This window comes from Mastacembelus armatus, chromosome 5 (assembly GCF_900324485.2).
Source record: "Mastacembelus armatus chromosome 5, fMasArm1.2, whole genome shotgun sequence".
NCBI lineage: Eukaryota > Metazoa > Chordata > Actinopteri > Synbranchiformes > Mastacembelidae > Mastacembelus > Mastacembelus armatus.
The window spans coordinates 26,640,583-26,656,336 of NC_046637.1; the positions used below are offsets into that span (position 1 = coordinate 26,640,583).

Below are 15,754 nucleotides of genomic sequence, written 5' to 3' on the forward strand. Positions count from 1 at the left end.
AGCCAAACATACATATACAATATATATTTCCTCCTGCACATGTTGCTCAGTATCTAATAAATGACTTTTGATACTTTCCAGCCCACCAACTTCACAAACCCAGTATATGCCACTCTGTACATGGGAGCTCACAACAGCCGCAACTCTCTGGCCAGCACAGATGAGAAGAAAGAGTTGCTATCCCGTGGAGACGAGGAGCCTCTTGTGGACCCGCTGGCATAGACTGTCCATCGACCTGGATCATGCTATTCCAAACACACCCCTCTTCTTGCCTTTAAAAAAAAAGAAACAAAAAAATCGATAAAGAGAGAGAGAGAAAATTGATAAAGAGTGTGAACACTGTATAAAATGTACAAAAATGAAGGACTACTTTTGTATGTGATTGCAGTATTATATTTTGTTCTTTTGAGATTCCTCTGGTCAAAAATGAATAACATTTTCTATGAGAGATTTTTAATTTACACTTTGTCCCTTACCCTTTACCTAAATAGCCACTACCTCTGTGCAAAATGAAATGGAAACAAGAAAATCAGAAGAAAAGACGCTATCATTGGAGCAATTTTAATTTTTTATTTTTGTATGAATTGTATAGAAAAGAAAAAAACATTGTTCCATTTCACCAGTGCCAACTGTTTGTTGTTTGTGTTGACTTTGAGCGGGAAAGGTAAAACTCAAAGTTTTCTAAATCGGTACTTGTGTCGTCTTGCTGTTTTTCCCAGCAAGATTGTATGAGACAGACTTGTGATAGCACCGTTTGTGTATAGCACATGGAAAACGTCAGTACCAGATGGCAACTACAGTATTTCCACATAATTTTTTTCTCAGAGAACAATGTCAATGAAATGATTGTGTTGTCTTCCTTGCACAGAACATCATATTTTACGGTATCGTGTATATTGTAGGCTTTATACCGTATGATGTAAAGCAGGTATGTTTGTTTTTATCACATTATACGACAGTTAGAGCTCGTGTGTTGCTGATGTGAGAGGATGTGAGGTGTTCAGGTGTGCAATTATTGAGTTGGGGAATGAGAAATTCGGTCATGGGTTAAACATTCCAGGAAGAGTAGTGGGTGGTGGTTTACAGAAGAGATACGGATGAATGTCTTGATGTGTGGGTAGTTACCTGTACATACATGCCCAGGCTACAGCTGGCTAATAATGACAGGGCCATAGCAAATACAAGACTTAGATGGATACTGTAATTTCTGCATCCTTTAGCTGTCTGTTACAATGGTCTTCCTCTAGAAGGAAAAGGGAGGCTGCAGTTACGGTACCTGGGAGGGCACAATGAATGAGATGGGTCTTTCACTTGTCTTTTATTTCTCTAGCCCATGTTATTTTAAGACCAGAAAACATCCACTTGCCTTTGTGAGTAGATTTACCTTTCTACCTTTAGAGGATCAGTGTGTACGTTCAGTTTTGTAATGACTCGGTCTTAAGTGCGTTACGTTCATTCAGTCCTTTGCATTTCTGTTTTTAATGAGCTCTTTCTTATCGCTCACACTCCTCTGTGCCCTGCTGCTGCTAATGCTACCATTCTGGTCGCTCTGACATGCCCTTATTCTCAGCCTCTGTCCCAAAATGCTGCTTCTGTCAGAAATGTGTCAGCCATATCTTAATGCATGTGAAAAGTAACACCAATCCTTAATGTAACTACAATAACAAGTTTTTATTTTGCTTAGCTGTCGGCAAGTGTTATTTTATGCTGTTGTATATGTTTTAATTGAGAGAGAAGTACAATCACTTTACCTAAAGAGCATTTTTGCTAAATCATACATGCATTTTCAGAATTGTTGATTAGTCCTTGTTTTTTTTTTTAATGAAAAATGACACATAGCTTTTATAGTACACAGTGATGCATGGAGGCTCAGACTTTCTTCTGGAAAGAGAATAATGTTTAATTTTTGCTGGAGTACTTTACAAACTAAATAACAGATATTGTTATAAAATAAAATTTTAAAAATTGTACAGAAAATAAGCCAATGTGTTCTGAATTTGTTCACAAACTGTACTGATACAGTAAAAAAATATGACCATGAGTCTCTGTACAATAAGTTTGTTTAATCATTGATTTAATGATTTCTCTGATACAGTAAATGTGATCAAGTTAAATTAATGTATGATACTTTTATTCCTTTGCTGTTATAAACTGAAGAACTTCATCAAAACAAATGAATCATGAAAGTTTTGCTTAATATGCAAATCTGATCATGTGCACCATAGTCAGAAATGTAGTTTTTATGCATTTTTTCATGCAGAAAGTCTCAATTAATGAAGAAAATGAGGAAATAGTAAATTCTTAAGCTCTAAATGCTGCCCAGTGCATCTCAAACCAACTGATTACTGGTACATAAAAAACTTCAAGAAACAGCATATAACATAACCTTATGTGCAGTAATCACTTCTTTTCTCATATCAAAGCCTTCACTTGATTCCTTTGGCCTTCAGTTCCTCTTTGACTCTTTTCAGGTAGTCAGGGTCAGGATACCCAAAACTGTAAAACACAAAGTATGTACAAGGGTTAATACATAGGATTTCAGTAGAACATAATAGTGAAAGGAATACATACTTTAAAGACATTAGAGATTTGATTACTGTACCGCTGTGGTCCTCCTGAAGTGGACGTCTTGTGATGAATGTCATTCCAGGTCACCTGGTTATCCAAACCAGAAGTTCTGGACATCCCAACAGTGAAAACGAGCTTCTGGTCAAACGCCTTCTCCAACAGCCGCAGCACTTCTCTGCCCTCTCTGTTGTCTGGCAGATATGCTGTTCTAGTAATACCATGGTAAGGCTGTCCAGGCTTAGGGTGGTTTTTCTGCAAAGTGAAAGGTGGATTATATTTGACAGCTTTATTAGCAAATAAAAAATTAGAACACAGCTGACATTGTTTTTTTTTTCCACATAGTTAAATTAGGGAATTTACCGTCTGTCGTCCACTTGGAATAGAGTAGGTGATCTCTATGGTGCCACATTTTGAGAATCCAGGGAGGGAAAAGGAACTTGTCATCCATGACATGCGTCCATCTGGCTGATCTCCCTCCATCGTACCAAAGATGTCTTTGCATACAGGACAGATGGGTCCTATGCTTTTCTCTGCCTGTTGGAGACATTCCTCACAAAATTCATGTTTACACTTCAGCTGTTTCTTATTGGTAAATGTGTCCATACATATAGGACACGTGTCCTCATTTTTGTCTTCTCCTGATGCTCCCCCTGCTGTAGGTGCTTCTGTGTTGTCATTGCTGTACTTTGATTGTCCATTCAGCACAGGTCCACTGGAGGCCCCCTCTGTCCAGAAATCATCCCTTAGGTTCTTTGGTGAACCACTGAACCCACTGGCTCCACGGTGCTGGGTGAAGCTCATGGGTGTTGTTGTAAACCTCTGGTACAGATGAAGAAGAGCTCTGACAGCATGGCTCTCCATTGCCACATTTCCTCCAGAGCTTCTGTGACAAGCTTTGACATCAACTTTGCCTTGACTGACACCGGATTCTTTAAAATCCACACCAAACTTCGCTTTGATCGTATCTAATTCATCATTAATGGAGGAAATCATCTGCTTCCAGTGGCTCTCCTCCATCGTTAGTCCTGCTTCAACAAGAGGGTCTTCAACATTCATGTCAATCTTCACTGATGTGTCATGAGACGCCCATGTGGACTCTCCAAAAGTAGTGTTGTTTTTCTGTGCTGCATTTAGGGACTTCCTGACGGCTTCTCGACCCTGACTTGGCCCAAATATGGTCATTTCTTTAGAAGACAGAGTGAGCAAAAGCTTATTTTTTTCAATGATTTTCAGTGTGTCCTTCCACTCTTGTGGATTCATGTGGTTGATAGGAATAGTTGAGCCTGTGGATTCAGGCAAGCAATTCTGGACAAGACTTGTGAACTCAGAGAGAGCTTTGGGTCGGTCTGCATCTGTCTGGTTTGGTTCAAGTGTCACCTTCACTTCTGCCAGGATTTTAACTCCAGTCTCTTTCTCTATACGGTTCATTTTCTCCCTGTACATGTGGCTCAAGTACCAGTAATGACTAACTGGGACAGGAACATTAAATGTCTCCTCTCCATCTGGAGAACCAGCTGCTGAACCGCTGAGAGAACTTGATTCTGCAAGTTGCATTTGTTCCTGAATAAAAGAACAACACTTTCATTAATAACAACAACAACAACAAAGATTTGTTAAGTCATACTGGTTGAATACACAGGACATACATCTGGTGGCCCTGACACAGATGGAGGAGTGACGTTCATTGAAGCAGTTTTCAGTATTTCTGCCTTTTTCTCTGGTGGTATCAGACTAACAGACATTATTGTGACTTTTTGCCCATCTCTGCTGCTCAGTGTTTGTCCTTCCAGCTCTTGAAACTCACTCTTGGCTTTAAAGGAAAGCAAACATCAAATTAATTTGCCAGACAAATACAACAATAATAATATATAACACAGATTGTACTATAAATGAGTGCACCCAAACATTTCCCTGATATTGTATATAATTAGACATTAATACAGAAAACTGAATGAATGTTATCAGCCAATGTAAAGATATGTATGTAATCAGTTGGATATATGATATGTCACTGTCAAACATAGTCATACTTCACCTGAGGCAGGTGTGATCTTTATCACAGCAGTCCCAGCTCTGAGGAACCCTATAACTGAGCAGCTTTTCCCCATTTCCTGTTTGTTGAACCAAGTCTGAAGAAGTTTCTGAAGTTTAACGCTAGGTCTCTCTGGTGGACCAGGCTCTGACCAGTTCACTGAGAGCTGAAGGAGAGTCCCTCCTTGAGCCTCTGATGAAGGCCCTGAGGTCTGAAAATAGTTTGAGTTGAAAACTGTTCAAACTGAGTCATATCAGATAAGTCATTTCAAAAATACAGTGAAACTGAAGCCAAACTAAAAACACACACACACAAGGAGCAGCTGCTATTAAATAGTGAGTTATTTAAATGTTGTTCCTTTGCACAGACAATCTCCAGCCTGCAGCTCATTCAGAGGCAGCAGCCAGAGTCCTCACACCAACACACAAATACCAACATATTACATCTGTTCTTAAATCTCTTCATTGGCTCCACTGACACAGAATTAACTTCAGGATGTTGCTGCTGGTCTGTAAAACTCTTAACGGCTTGGCTCCCCAGTATATTACTGCTCTGCCAACGAGACCACTCAGATCCAGGTTTTTAGAGGAACTGGCCCCTTTTCAGGATTCATCAGTGACTACAGTAACACAAAACAGGTTTGCATACTGTGGGTAAAGGAAGGATCTGTTATTAATGTAAGGATCCAACCCAAGTGGATTATTAATCATGATTACATTGTTGATGTCGTGCCTTCATACTTTCACTTTCACATACGCATGACAGAAAAACACACAGGCCTGCTGGAACTCAACTGGAAAGTCTATTCACCCATTTTCCATCCTCTCATGTCGTCCCTGACCCTTATGGAAAAATATCACTTTGCCTTTGTTAGTTTCTGCAACTCTGCACTGGTTTATCAACCAAACCCTGGATTTTACTGTTCACAGTTATATCTGTTGTTAAACAGGTAAGCACACACACACACACACACACACGCGCACACACACACACACACACACACAAAGACCTACCACAGGTGAGACATCAGGTGACAGGTGGGGGTCAGCAGACTGTCAGCCATGAGGGGACACATCAAAATCAAATAAAGAAATTAAAACAAACAAGAAAAGTTAACACTTCACAAACACACACACAGTCTTATGCAAAAACACCTACCTTAGTTGACACATCAGACGACTGTTGGGGGTCAGTAGACTATATCAACCATATGGGAAAACATTAAAATAAAAATTAAACGTTAACACTTTAGAAACACAAACACACTTGCTCACACATATAAACACCTACTGCAGTTGGCACATCAGACGACCATGGGGGGTCTGTAGGCTATATACCCATACCCACCTTTCCGCCAATAGCCTATACGAACACTTTCAATCTGGTTTCCGCCAACTTCACAGCACTGAAACTGCCCTGGTCAAAATCACCAACGACCTCCTAGTAGCCGCAGACTCTGGCCTTGTCTCCATCCTCATCCTCCTTGACCTAACTGCAGCTTTTGACACCATCTCACACAATATTCTCCTCCATCGCCTTGCTTCCATCGGCATAGCCGGCTCGGTCCTCTCATGGTTCACCTCCTACCTATCTGACCGCACCCAGTCCGTCCATCTCCAGAACTTCCACTCCCAGCCCTCTACTGTCAGTTGTGGCGTGCCTCAGGGCTCTGTCCTGGGGCCCCTCCTCTTTATTATTTATCTCCTTCCTCTCGGAAATATCCTTAGGCAACATAACATCAATTTCCACTGTTATGCAGACGACACCCAGCTCTACCTCTCTGCTGCTCCATCTTCTACCCTCCCCCCTCCCTCCCTCCTTACCTGCTTACATAATATCAAATCCTGGTTCACCCATAACTTTTTGAAACTCAACCCTGACAAAACTGAAATTCTCCTCGTGGGCACCAGATCCACCCTTTCTAAAACCAGCACCTTCTCCATTCAAATTGACAACAATACTGTCCTCCCCTCCCCCCAAGTTAAAAGCCTGGGTGTCATCCTAGACGGTACTCTCTCCTTCACTCAGCATATCAATACCACTACCCGGTCGGCCTACTCCCATCTCCGTAACATAAACCGCATCCGTTCCTCACTCACCACCGATAGCACGGCAATACTCATTAACGCCTTTGTCACCTCTCGTTTGGATTACTGTAACTCACTCCTCACTGGTCTACCTCTCAAATCACTTCGCAAACTTCAACTTGTCCAGAACTCTGCTGCCCGAATCATCACCAGAACTCCATCCTCACATCATATCACCCCTGTCCTTAAACAACTTCACTGGCTCCCTGTGTCCTTCCGTATAAAACTATAAAATCCTCCTTCTCACCTACAAAGCCCTCCACTCTATTGCCCCACCATACATCACTGAACTACTTCATATCTATTCTCCGCCTCGTCCTCTCCGCTCCTCCAGTTCCACTCTCCTCTGCACCCCTACAGCGCGCCTGGCCACCATGGGCGCTAGATCCTTCAGCCACACTGCGCCCCGCCTTTGGAACATTCTCCCTCATCGCATCCGGTCGTCTCCGGACCTATCAACTTTTAAATCATCACTCAAAACATATCTGTTCCGTATAGCGTTTTCCACCTAACTCTCTTAACTTCTCAAAGCAGCCCGTGATGTCCTACCACCCTCTGCCTATTTCATATTGTCTCATACTGTTTCATATTTGTTGTTCTGTCATCTGGGTTTCTGTATTTCAATTTACTTTTACTGTACTTCGCCCACTTCCTAGATAATCCACCCTTTTGCCTTTACATTCTCTCCCGCCGTTTATGTATTCTTGTTACTGTTGTTTTAATGCACTCTATGTATATCATGCTGTATGCTTCCTTTTCTATCTGTAAGGTGACCTTGAGACTTTGAAAGGCGCCATGAAATAAAATGTATTATTATTATTATTATTATTATATCAACCATGAGGGGAGACATTAAAAGTTTAAATTTGACATATATTCACATGTATTTCACATCAATTAAATTAAAAAATAAAGAAGTCAACACTTTAGAAACACTAACACTCACCTGCATACAAGCACTTCCTGTAGTTGGCACATCAGATGATGACTGTGGTTCAGACTAAAGGAGGAGAGACAGGATATTAAATTTAAAAAGGTAACACTAATAGTTGTAAATAATTTTAGCAGCTGTCCTTCATACTGTCTTAGACATGAACTTGGAGATTTTGCTCATATCCAAACACTCACAATGTCCATAGGCTCTTCACCGTCTGACATTTTCACTCTTCTGCCTGTGAGACACAGCAAACACTTGTGACATAAAAGCTTCCAGCTCAAACTACCACAGTTATTCATTTGCTGTGTTTATATAAAGACTGCAACCAGAATTTATGCGTCTAATGTGGACACGATGTTAAACGAGCTTATTTAGTTCCACTTTCGCTTAACAACAGAATGATCGACTTTTACAGGCTATTTCTTGGCTTCGCGTTTATTTACTACATTTTTAAAACAAACCTCTGACACGACGTTACATGACGAGCTTTGTTTCTGCTGTTTGGACGCACAGTGCACGGCTTATGAATCTATAAGGCATAAAACTTACCGTGGTCTAAACTTACTCCTGACCCTTCCTGGTAAACGAAAGTGAAAGTGTTGCAGCTCTGCACGATAAGCGACGTCACACTAAAGGCTCCGCAGCGTTGGACACATTTACTTGCTGCTGCATTCAAGAGGTGCACCAATAATTCAAATCCAATATTTACAATTTAAATCGGTGCTTCTACTTTTTCTTCATCCACATTATGCTTGTGACACGCAAGCACCATTTTAAAGGTTCACTGTCTAATATTTCATATTAGTGTGTAAACAGAAAATACCAATCTTTGTGTTTTTTTTTTCATTAGGGAATGAGCCTTTTAAAGCTGCATAGGGAGCAGGTCTCCTTTTAAGTAGGCAGCCATGTTGTGCCGCCATGTTTCTACAGTAGCCCAGAACGGACAAACTAAACACTGGCACTAGAGAAGGAATCAAGTGCCACTGTGAAGGCCACCGTGCCCGCCATTGCACCTGGAAAAGGCTGGCTGAAGTGTGAGAAGCAGTCAGAAGGTTGCATTCTGCAATCTCACCACTAGATGTCGCTAAATCTTTCACATTTTGCACATTTTCTCTTTAAGGACCCAAACTTATGGATTTGTTTTCTCAAAGAAAATATATTCACTCTGTCATGGACATTTTCTCCTACACGTCGGATGTTACACTGTAACATTTGAAATTAAAGGCTCTCCTCCTTCACTTCATTTTAATAGTTAAGTAAAATCAATTACTGCTGCCTACTAATAGAACTCTGCCTTGATCACTAGATAGGTCTCTATTCTCAGCCTCTGTCTCGAAACGCTGCTGCTGTCAGAAATGTGTCAGCTATATCTTGCAATAACAGGTTTTTACTTTGCTTTGCTAACAGCAAGTGTTTGTATAAGAGAAGTGCCATCACTTTATAAAAAACCTCTGTTTAAAATCACACATACATTTTGAGAATTTTTTTTAGTGATCTTTTTTTTCATTTAAAAAATGACCCATAACTTTCATACTTCAATTCTAGGCTTACAAGCAGTGTTATTGACTAAAACTGTACAAAAAATGTATGTTCTGAGACACAAATTGTGCTGATACAGTGAAACATCCAGTGAAAAGTCTTTGGTTTAATCTTTTTCCTAATACTTTATTTTTTCAACAGTAAATTTGATCATGTGAACTGTGGACAAAGTTAAATATATGTATGCAAATATGATTCTTTTACTATTATAAACTTCATTCATTCATTATGCACCCCTTCTTCCTAACCAGGGTCACAGGGATCTGCTGGAGCCTATCCCAGCTCTCTTTGGGTGAAAGGCAGGGGTACACCCTGGACAGGTCACCAATAGGTGAAGCCAGTATATATAACACACACACAAACTTTAAACCTCTAAATGCTGGTTGGTGCATCTCAAACCAATCTTTACTGATAACATGAAAACTTACTACTAGAAACAGCATCCAGTATAATCTAATGTGCATTTCATTCATCACTTCTTTTAAATAATTGACTTGAGGGTTAAATTTCTTCCTGTGTGTAAAGTTAGACTTGTGACTATAAACCTCTAAATCTACTTCATATCAAAGCCTTCACTTGATTCCTTTGGCCTTCAGTTCCTCTTTGACTCTTTTCAGGTAGTCAGGGTCAGGATACCCAAAACTGTAAAACACAAAGTATGTACAAGGGTTAATACATAAGATTTCAGTAGAACATAATAGTGAAAGGAATACATACTTTAAAGACATTAGAGATTTGATTACTGTACCGCTGTGGTCCTCCTGAAGTGGACGTCTTGTGATGAATGTCATTCCAGATCACCTGGTTATCCAAACCAGAAGTTCTGGACATCCCAACAGTGAAAACGAGCTTCTGGTCAAACGCCTTCTCCAACAGCCGCAGCACTTCTCTGCCCTCTCTGTTGTCTGGCAGATATGCTGTTCTAGTAATACCATGGTAAGGCTGTCCAGGCTTAGGGTGGTTTTTCTGCAAAGTGAAAGGTGGATTATATTTGACAGCTTTATTAGCAAATAAAAAATTAGAACACAGCTGACATTGTTTTTTTTTTTTCCCACATAGTTAAATTAGGGAATTTACCGTCTGTCGTCCACTTGGAATAGAGTAGGTGATCTCTATGGTGCCACATTTTGAGAATCCAGGGAGGGAAAAGGAACTTGTCATCCATGACATGCGTCCATCTGGCTGATCTCCCTCCATCGTACCAAAGACGTCTTTGCATACAGGACAGATGGGTCCCAGGCTTTTCTCTGCCTGTTGGAGACATTCCTCACAAAATTCATGTTTACACTTCAGCTGTTTCTTATTGGTAAATGTGTCCATACATATAGGACACGTGTCCTCATTTTTGTCTTCTCCTGATGCTCCCCCTGCTGTAGGTGCTTCTGTGTTGTCATTGCTGTACTTTGATTGTCCATTCAGCACAGGTCCACTGGAGGCCCCCTCTGTCCAGAAATCATCCCTTAGGTTCTTTGGTGAACCACTGAACCCACTGGCTCCACGGTGCTGGGTGAAGCCCAATGGTGTTGTTGTAAACCTCTGGTACAGATGAAGAAGAGCTCTGACAGCATGGCTCTCCATTGCCACATTTCCTCCAGAGCTTCTGTGACAAGCTTTGACATCAACTTTGCCTTGACTGACACCGGATTCTTTAAAATCCACACCAAACTTCGCTTTGATCGTATCTAATTCATCATTAATGGAGGAAATCATCTGCTTCCAGTGGCTCTCCTCCATCGTTAGTCCTGCTTCAACAAGAGGGTCTTCAACATTCATGTCAATCTTCACTGATGTGTCATGAGACGCCCATGTGGACTCTCCAAAAGTAGTGTTGTTTTTCTGTGCTGCATTTAGGGACTTCCTGACGGCTTCTCGACCCTGACTTGGCCCAAATACGGTCATTTCTTTAGAAGACAGAGTGAGCAAAAGCTTATTTTTTTCAATGATTTTCATTGTGTCCTTCCACTCTTGTGGATTCATGTGGTTGATATCAATAATTGAGCCTGTGGATTCAGGCAAGCAATTCTGGACAAGCCTTATGAACTCAGAGAGAGCTTTGGGTCGGTCTGCATCTGTCTGGTTTGGTTCAGGTGTCACCTTCACTTCTGCCAGGATTTTAACTCCAGTCTCTTTCTCTATAAGATCAATTTTCTCCCTGTACATGTGGTTCACGTACCAGTAAAGACTAACTGGGACAGAAAGCTTAAATGTCTCCTCTCCATCTGGAGAACCAGCTGCTGAACCGCTGAGAGAACGTGAGTCCCCAAGTTTAATTTTTTTCTGAATAAAAGAGAAGTGTATTAATATAGTGAGTGTAAAAATCAAGTCATACTGGTTGAATACATAGTACATACATCTGGTGGCTCTGACATAGATGGAGGCAAAGTGTTCAATGAAACATCCTGCAGTATCAGACTAACAGACATTATTGTGACTTTTTGCCCATCTCTGCAGCTCAGTGTTTGTCCTTCCAGCTCTTGAAGTTCACTCATGGCTTTAAATTAAAAACAGACATAAAATTAATTTGCCAGACAAATACAACAATAACAATATATAACACAGAATGGTGCCCAAAACAAGTTGTACTATAACTGTTATAAAGCAACTGAATAAAAAAAGTGCACCCAAACATTTCCCTGATATTGTATATAATTAGACATTAATACAGAAAACTGAATGAATGTTATCGGCCAATGTAAAGATATGTATGTAATCAGTTGGATATATGATATGTCACTGTCACAAACATAGTCATACTTCACCTGAGGCAGGTGTGATCTTTATCACAGCATCTCTGAGGAACCCAATAACTGAGCAGCTTTTCTCCATTTTCTGTTTGTTGAACCAAGTCTGAAGAACTTTCTGAAGTTTAACGCTAGGTCTCTCTGGTGGACCAGGCTCTGACCAGTTCACTGAGAGCTGAAGGAGAGTCCCTCCTTGAGCCTCTGATGAAGGCCCTGAGGTCTGAAAATAGTTTGAGTTGAAAACTGTTCAAACTGAGTCATATCAGATAAGTAATATCAAAAATACAGTGAAACTGAAGCCAAACTAAAAACACACACACACAAGCACCAACTACTGTTAAATGGTGAGTCCACAGACTATTGACAGGCTACTGCAAAAAAATACACACTCCCCAGCAACAAAAGGAGTATTATATTATAGAATTATAACTTTATGTAGCCGATTTCATTCCATATCTGTAATATTTTCTTTGTCTGACAGTGAAATCTGAACTAATGAATTAGTGAAATCAATGTAGTCTATCTGCTCCATAATGTCTCAGACCCTGTGATGTATTTTTGACAGACAAGTCACATTCAGCTCATCAGACATTTCCTTAATATTGGTGCATTAAAAAAAGAAGAAAGATTGTTCGTAAGTGCCAAATGTGGAGTCCAGGTCCAGTCCCAGGTCCCTGTGTGTGTGACTTCAGTGTGAACTTAAGTCCAAGCCCCCTTTTCTCAGTATCCTCTTCTCAAATTAATAATCCCCAAGTTCTTTTAACACCTGTACTTTCATACAGTGTTCACCCAGATGTGGTCACTCACAGCGCGCATGGACTCTCCCACGTCATGGCCTGGCAGGAAGTCAGCAAACCTCCTTTAAAACACACCACAGATGTGTCTGTATAAATTTGCTGTAGTCAACCGTAAATCATTTCTATAGCAAATATTGATATGCTGCTTTTACTTTCTTCGACTCACCCGAACATGTCGGTTCTGACAGGTTAGTGTCCGCAAAGACCAGCTTTTTAAGAGCACCTCTACCACGGCTTTTTGGGGGTTTCTAAGCGCTTGCACACAAACACGGTGCGCAAAAATCTGTTTAGACACAAGACTAAATGTGGCTCGTCGAAAAAATGAAAACGAAAGTGTTTGCAACTTCGCAACATCTACAAACAGAAACCTGACGTGACGAGAAAAACAGGCTCGGTAGGGTTGAATTACTTCCTCCACTAGTGTGTATTTATTATTTGTCTCCAGCTGCCAAACGGCGAAAACTCACGAAATGTACCGCACACATCTGTTCATAGTTGACTAAATAATAATAATAATATCATGATCCGCACTTTTGGACTTCCTGTTTCTTTTATTTTGGAAAGGATCATGACAGGATCTAGTTTTGTTTCATTTTTGTTCACTTTACTTTGACCTGATTAGTTGATTTGTCTCACCTGTTCCTTGTTTTGTCTCTCTGTTCATATACCTCTGTTGAGTCATTGTTTGCTTGACAGGTTGTCTGCCTACCACAGCCCGACACTGCCCTACACAGCCCTACACAGCCCTACACAGCCCTACACTGCCCTACACAGCCCGACACTGCCCTACACAGCCCTACACAGCCCTACACAGCCCGACACTGCCCTACACAGCCCTACACTGCCCTACACAGCCCTACACAGCCCTACACTGCCCTACACAGCCCTACACAGCCCTACACAGCCCTACACAGCCCTACACTGCCCTACACAGCCCTACACAGCCCTACACTGCCCTACACAGCCCTACACAGCCCTACACTGCCCTACACAGCCCTACACAGCCCTACACAGCCCGACACTGCCCTACACAGCCCTACACTGCCCTACACAGCCCTACACAGCCCTACACTGCCCTACACAGCCCTACAGAGCCCTACACAGCCCGACACTGCCCTACACAGCCCTACACAGCCCTACACTGCCCTACACAGCCCTACACAGCCCTACACAGCCCTACACAGCCCGACACTGCCCTACACAGCCCTACACAGCCCTACACTGCCCTACACAGCCCTACACAGCCCTACACAGCCCTACAGAGCCCTACACAGCCCGACACTGCCCTACACAGCCCTACACAGCCCTACACAGCCCTACACAGCCCTACACTGCCCTACACAGCCCTACACTGCCCAACACTGCCCTACACTGCCCTACACAGCCCTACACTGCCCTACACAGCCCTACACTGCCCTACACTGCCCTACACAGCCCTACACTGCCCTACACTGCCCTACACAGCCCTACACTGCCCTACACAGCCCTACACTGCCCTACACTGCCCTACACTGCCCTACACAGCCCTACACAACCCTACACTGCCCTACACAGCCCTACACAGCCCTACACTGCCCTACACTGCCCAACACTGCCCTACACAGCCCTACACTGCCTACACTGCCCTACACAGCCTACACAGCCTCTACACGCCCTAAGAACTGCCCCCTACCCACTGCCCTACACTGCCCTAACAACCCCTACACAGCCCACACTGCTTAACACTGCCCTACACAGCCCTACACAGCCCTACACTGCCCTCACACTGCCCTACACAGCCCTACACAGCCTCTGCCCTACACGCCCTACACAGCCCTACACTGCCCTACACAGCCCTACACAGCCCTACACTGCCCTACACTGCCCCACACAGCCCTACACTGCCCTAGCCAATGGGAAGGAGTTTTCTAGTTTGCCTTGCTTTCATTGCTTCACATTTGAGTTTCCTTCCTGCGTTTTCGTTCATGGATTTTCACCTTGTGTTAAGTGTTCTGTTTTTTTTTTGTCTGTGTTCTCACCATGTCTTGTGTGCTCATGTGTTCCAGTTTTGCCTTGTTACCTTGTCTATGTTAACTCCCTTCGTTCATGTCTTGTTCCCCTTGTGTTCCATGTTCATGCCTTGATTCCCCTTTCATGTTCATGTTCCCCTTTGGTCTGGTGAGTCCCCTCAGTGTGTGTGACCCAGACCCTCAAGCCTTGTTCCCTCCTATTTCATGTTCATGTTCCCCTTTTGGTCTGGTGAGTCCCCTCAGTGTGTGTGACCCAGATCCTCAAGCCTTGTTCCCTCTTATTTCATGTTTGTGTTCCTTTTCATGTTCCATGTCCCTTGTTCGTCTGGGGTGACCCCAGCATGTGTATGTCACAGGTCCCACGTCTTGTCCCCACTGTGTTCCCGTGCTCACGTTTCTGGTAATACCTTGTTTTCTGTTATCTGGTTTTTTGGTTGTAGGTATCGTCTCCTGTTTTTCTCTGTTCTTGTTTTTTTGGTTAAATAAAGTTTGGTTTCAGACCTTGAGTACCAGAGTGGGCGCATTATTGGTCCTAAACAAATTTTAAAACCCAGAATCGTGACAAATAATAGTTGTAATTATTATTATTGCTGTTTTATTGGTATATAACAATATAATTGGAGATTATTTTAAATACCATGACATATATGAATGTTAATTAATGAGGATTATTAAATTAAATTATTGATTTTTATATTATTGGGATTATTGGGATGGACCTAAAGTAATAGCAACTATGTTATATGATTGTTAGGATAACACAGAATTTATTCGTAGCTTAACTGTCAGTGGCTGCAACCATATGGTTAAAGGGGAAAGAATTGGAGGTGGGAGTAAATAAGTTCTACTTCTTTCGAGCTTTTTTTTTTGTTTGTTTTTTTAAATCTACGTGTAATATTCAGAGATATACATTTTTATTTATCTACATATGTGTATAGCTTATATGCTGCATGCATATAAATACTTGTATTTAGCATTTTCCACTGTGAATATTGTACACATTTTTCTTCATAAGTTCGAAATAAATCAATGTTTGTATGTATG

General features: G+C 41.8%; 3 protein-coding genes across 3 annotated transcripts in view; 1 reads left to right on the forward strand and 2 right to left on the reverse strand.

Annotated features, from left to right (window-relative positions):
• The window catches only part of LOC113129943 (low-density lipoprotein receptor-related protein 1-like), an 80,779-nt gene extending 78,799 nt beyond the window's left edge, over positions 1-1,980 (forward strand). Inside the window, exon 89 of the mRNA XM_026306187.1 lies at positions 82-1,980. Coding sequence (XP_026161972.1) covers positions 82-222 — 141 coding nt within the window. The 3' untranslated portion in view covers positions 223-1,980. The remainder of the gene's footprint in view (positions 1-81) is intronic.
• Positions 1,711-8,241, reverse strand: LOC113129944 (E3 ubiquitin-protein ligase DTX3L-like). Its single transcript, XM_026306188.2, has 10 exons — positions 8,174-8,241; positions 7,816-7,859; positions 7,634-7,687; positions 5,759-5,797; positions 5,614-5,652; positions 4,604-4,811; positions 4,215-4,378; positions 2,929-4,128; positions 2,603-2,820; positions 1,711-2,496 (listed from the first exon to the last, which is right to left on the reverse strand). Exons 2-10 carry the CDS (start codon positions 7,843-7,845, stop codon positions 2,427-2,429), a joined length of 2,022 nt encoding a protein of 673 aa, XP_026161973.1. The 5' UTR covers positions 7,846-7,859; positions 8,174-8,241; the 3' UTR covers positions 1,711-2,426.
• A 1,022-nt stretch (positions 8,242-9,263) lies between these two features.
• On the reverse strand, positions 9,264-13,075 carry LOC113131069 (E3 ubiquitin-protein ligase DTX3L-like). Its single transcript, XM_026308123.2, has 7 exons — positions 12,868-13,075; positions 12,712-12,763; positions 11,923-12,124; positions 11,515-11,654; positions 10,241-11,440; positions 9,912-10,129; positions 9,264-9,805 (listed from the first exon to the last, which is right to left on the reverse strand). Exons 1-7 carry the CDS (start codon positions 12,873-12,875, stop codon positions 9,736-9,738), a joined length of 1,890 nt encoding a protein of 629 aa, XP_026163908.1. The 5' UTR covers positions 12,876-13,075; the 3' UTR covers positions 9,264-9,735.
• Between the last annotated feature and the right edge of the window lie 2,679 nt (positions 13,076-15,754).

Excerpts from the sequence above, each read along its gene's own strand:
- LOC113131069 (XM_026308123.2), bottom strand. Across the intron at positions 11,655-11,922 it reads AAAGATCACACCTGCCTCAG|CCATGAGTGAACTTCAAGAG; the intron begins GTGAAGTATGAC and ends TTTAATTTAAAG. Across the intron at positions 11,441-11,514 it reads CTATGTCAGAGCCACCAGAT|AAAAAAATTAAACTTGGGGA; the intron begins GTATGTACTATG and ends TCTTTTATTCAG.
- LOC113129944 (XM_026306188.2), bottom strand. The coding sequence starts at position 7,845 with ATGTCAGACGGTGAAGAGCCTATGGACATT. Across the intron at positions 4,812-5,613 it reads CACCTGATGTCTCACCTGTG|ACCTCAGGGCCTTCATCAGA; the intron begins GTAGGTCTTTGT and ends AACTATTTTCAG. Across the intron at positions 2,821-2,928 it reads TTCCAAGTGGACGACAGACG|AAAAACCACCCTAAGCCTGG; the intron begins GTAAATTCCCTA and ends TTCACTTTGCAG.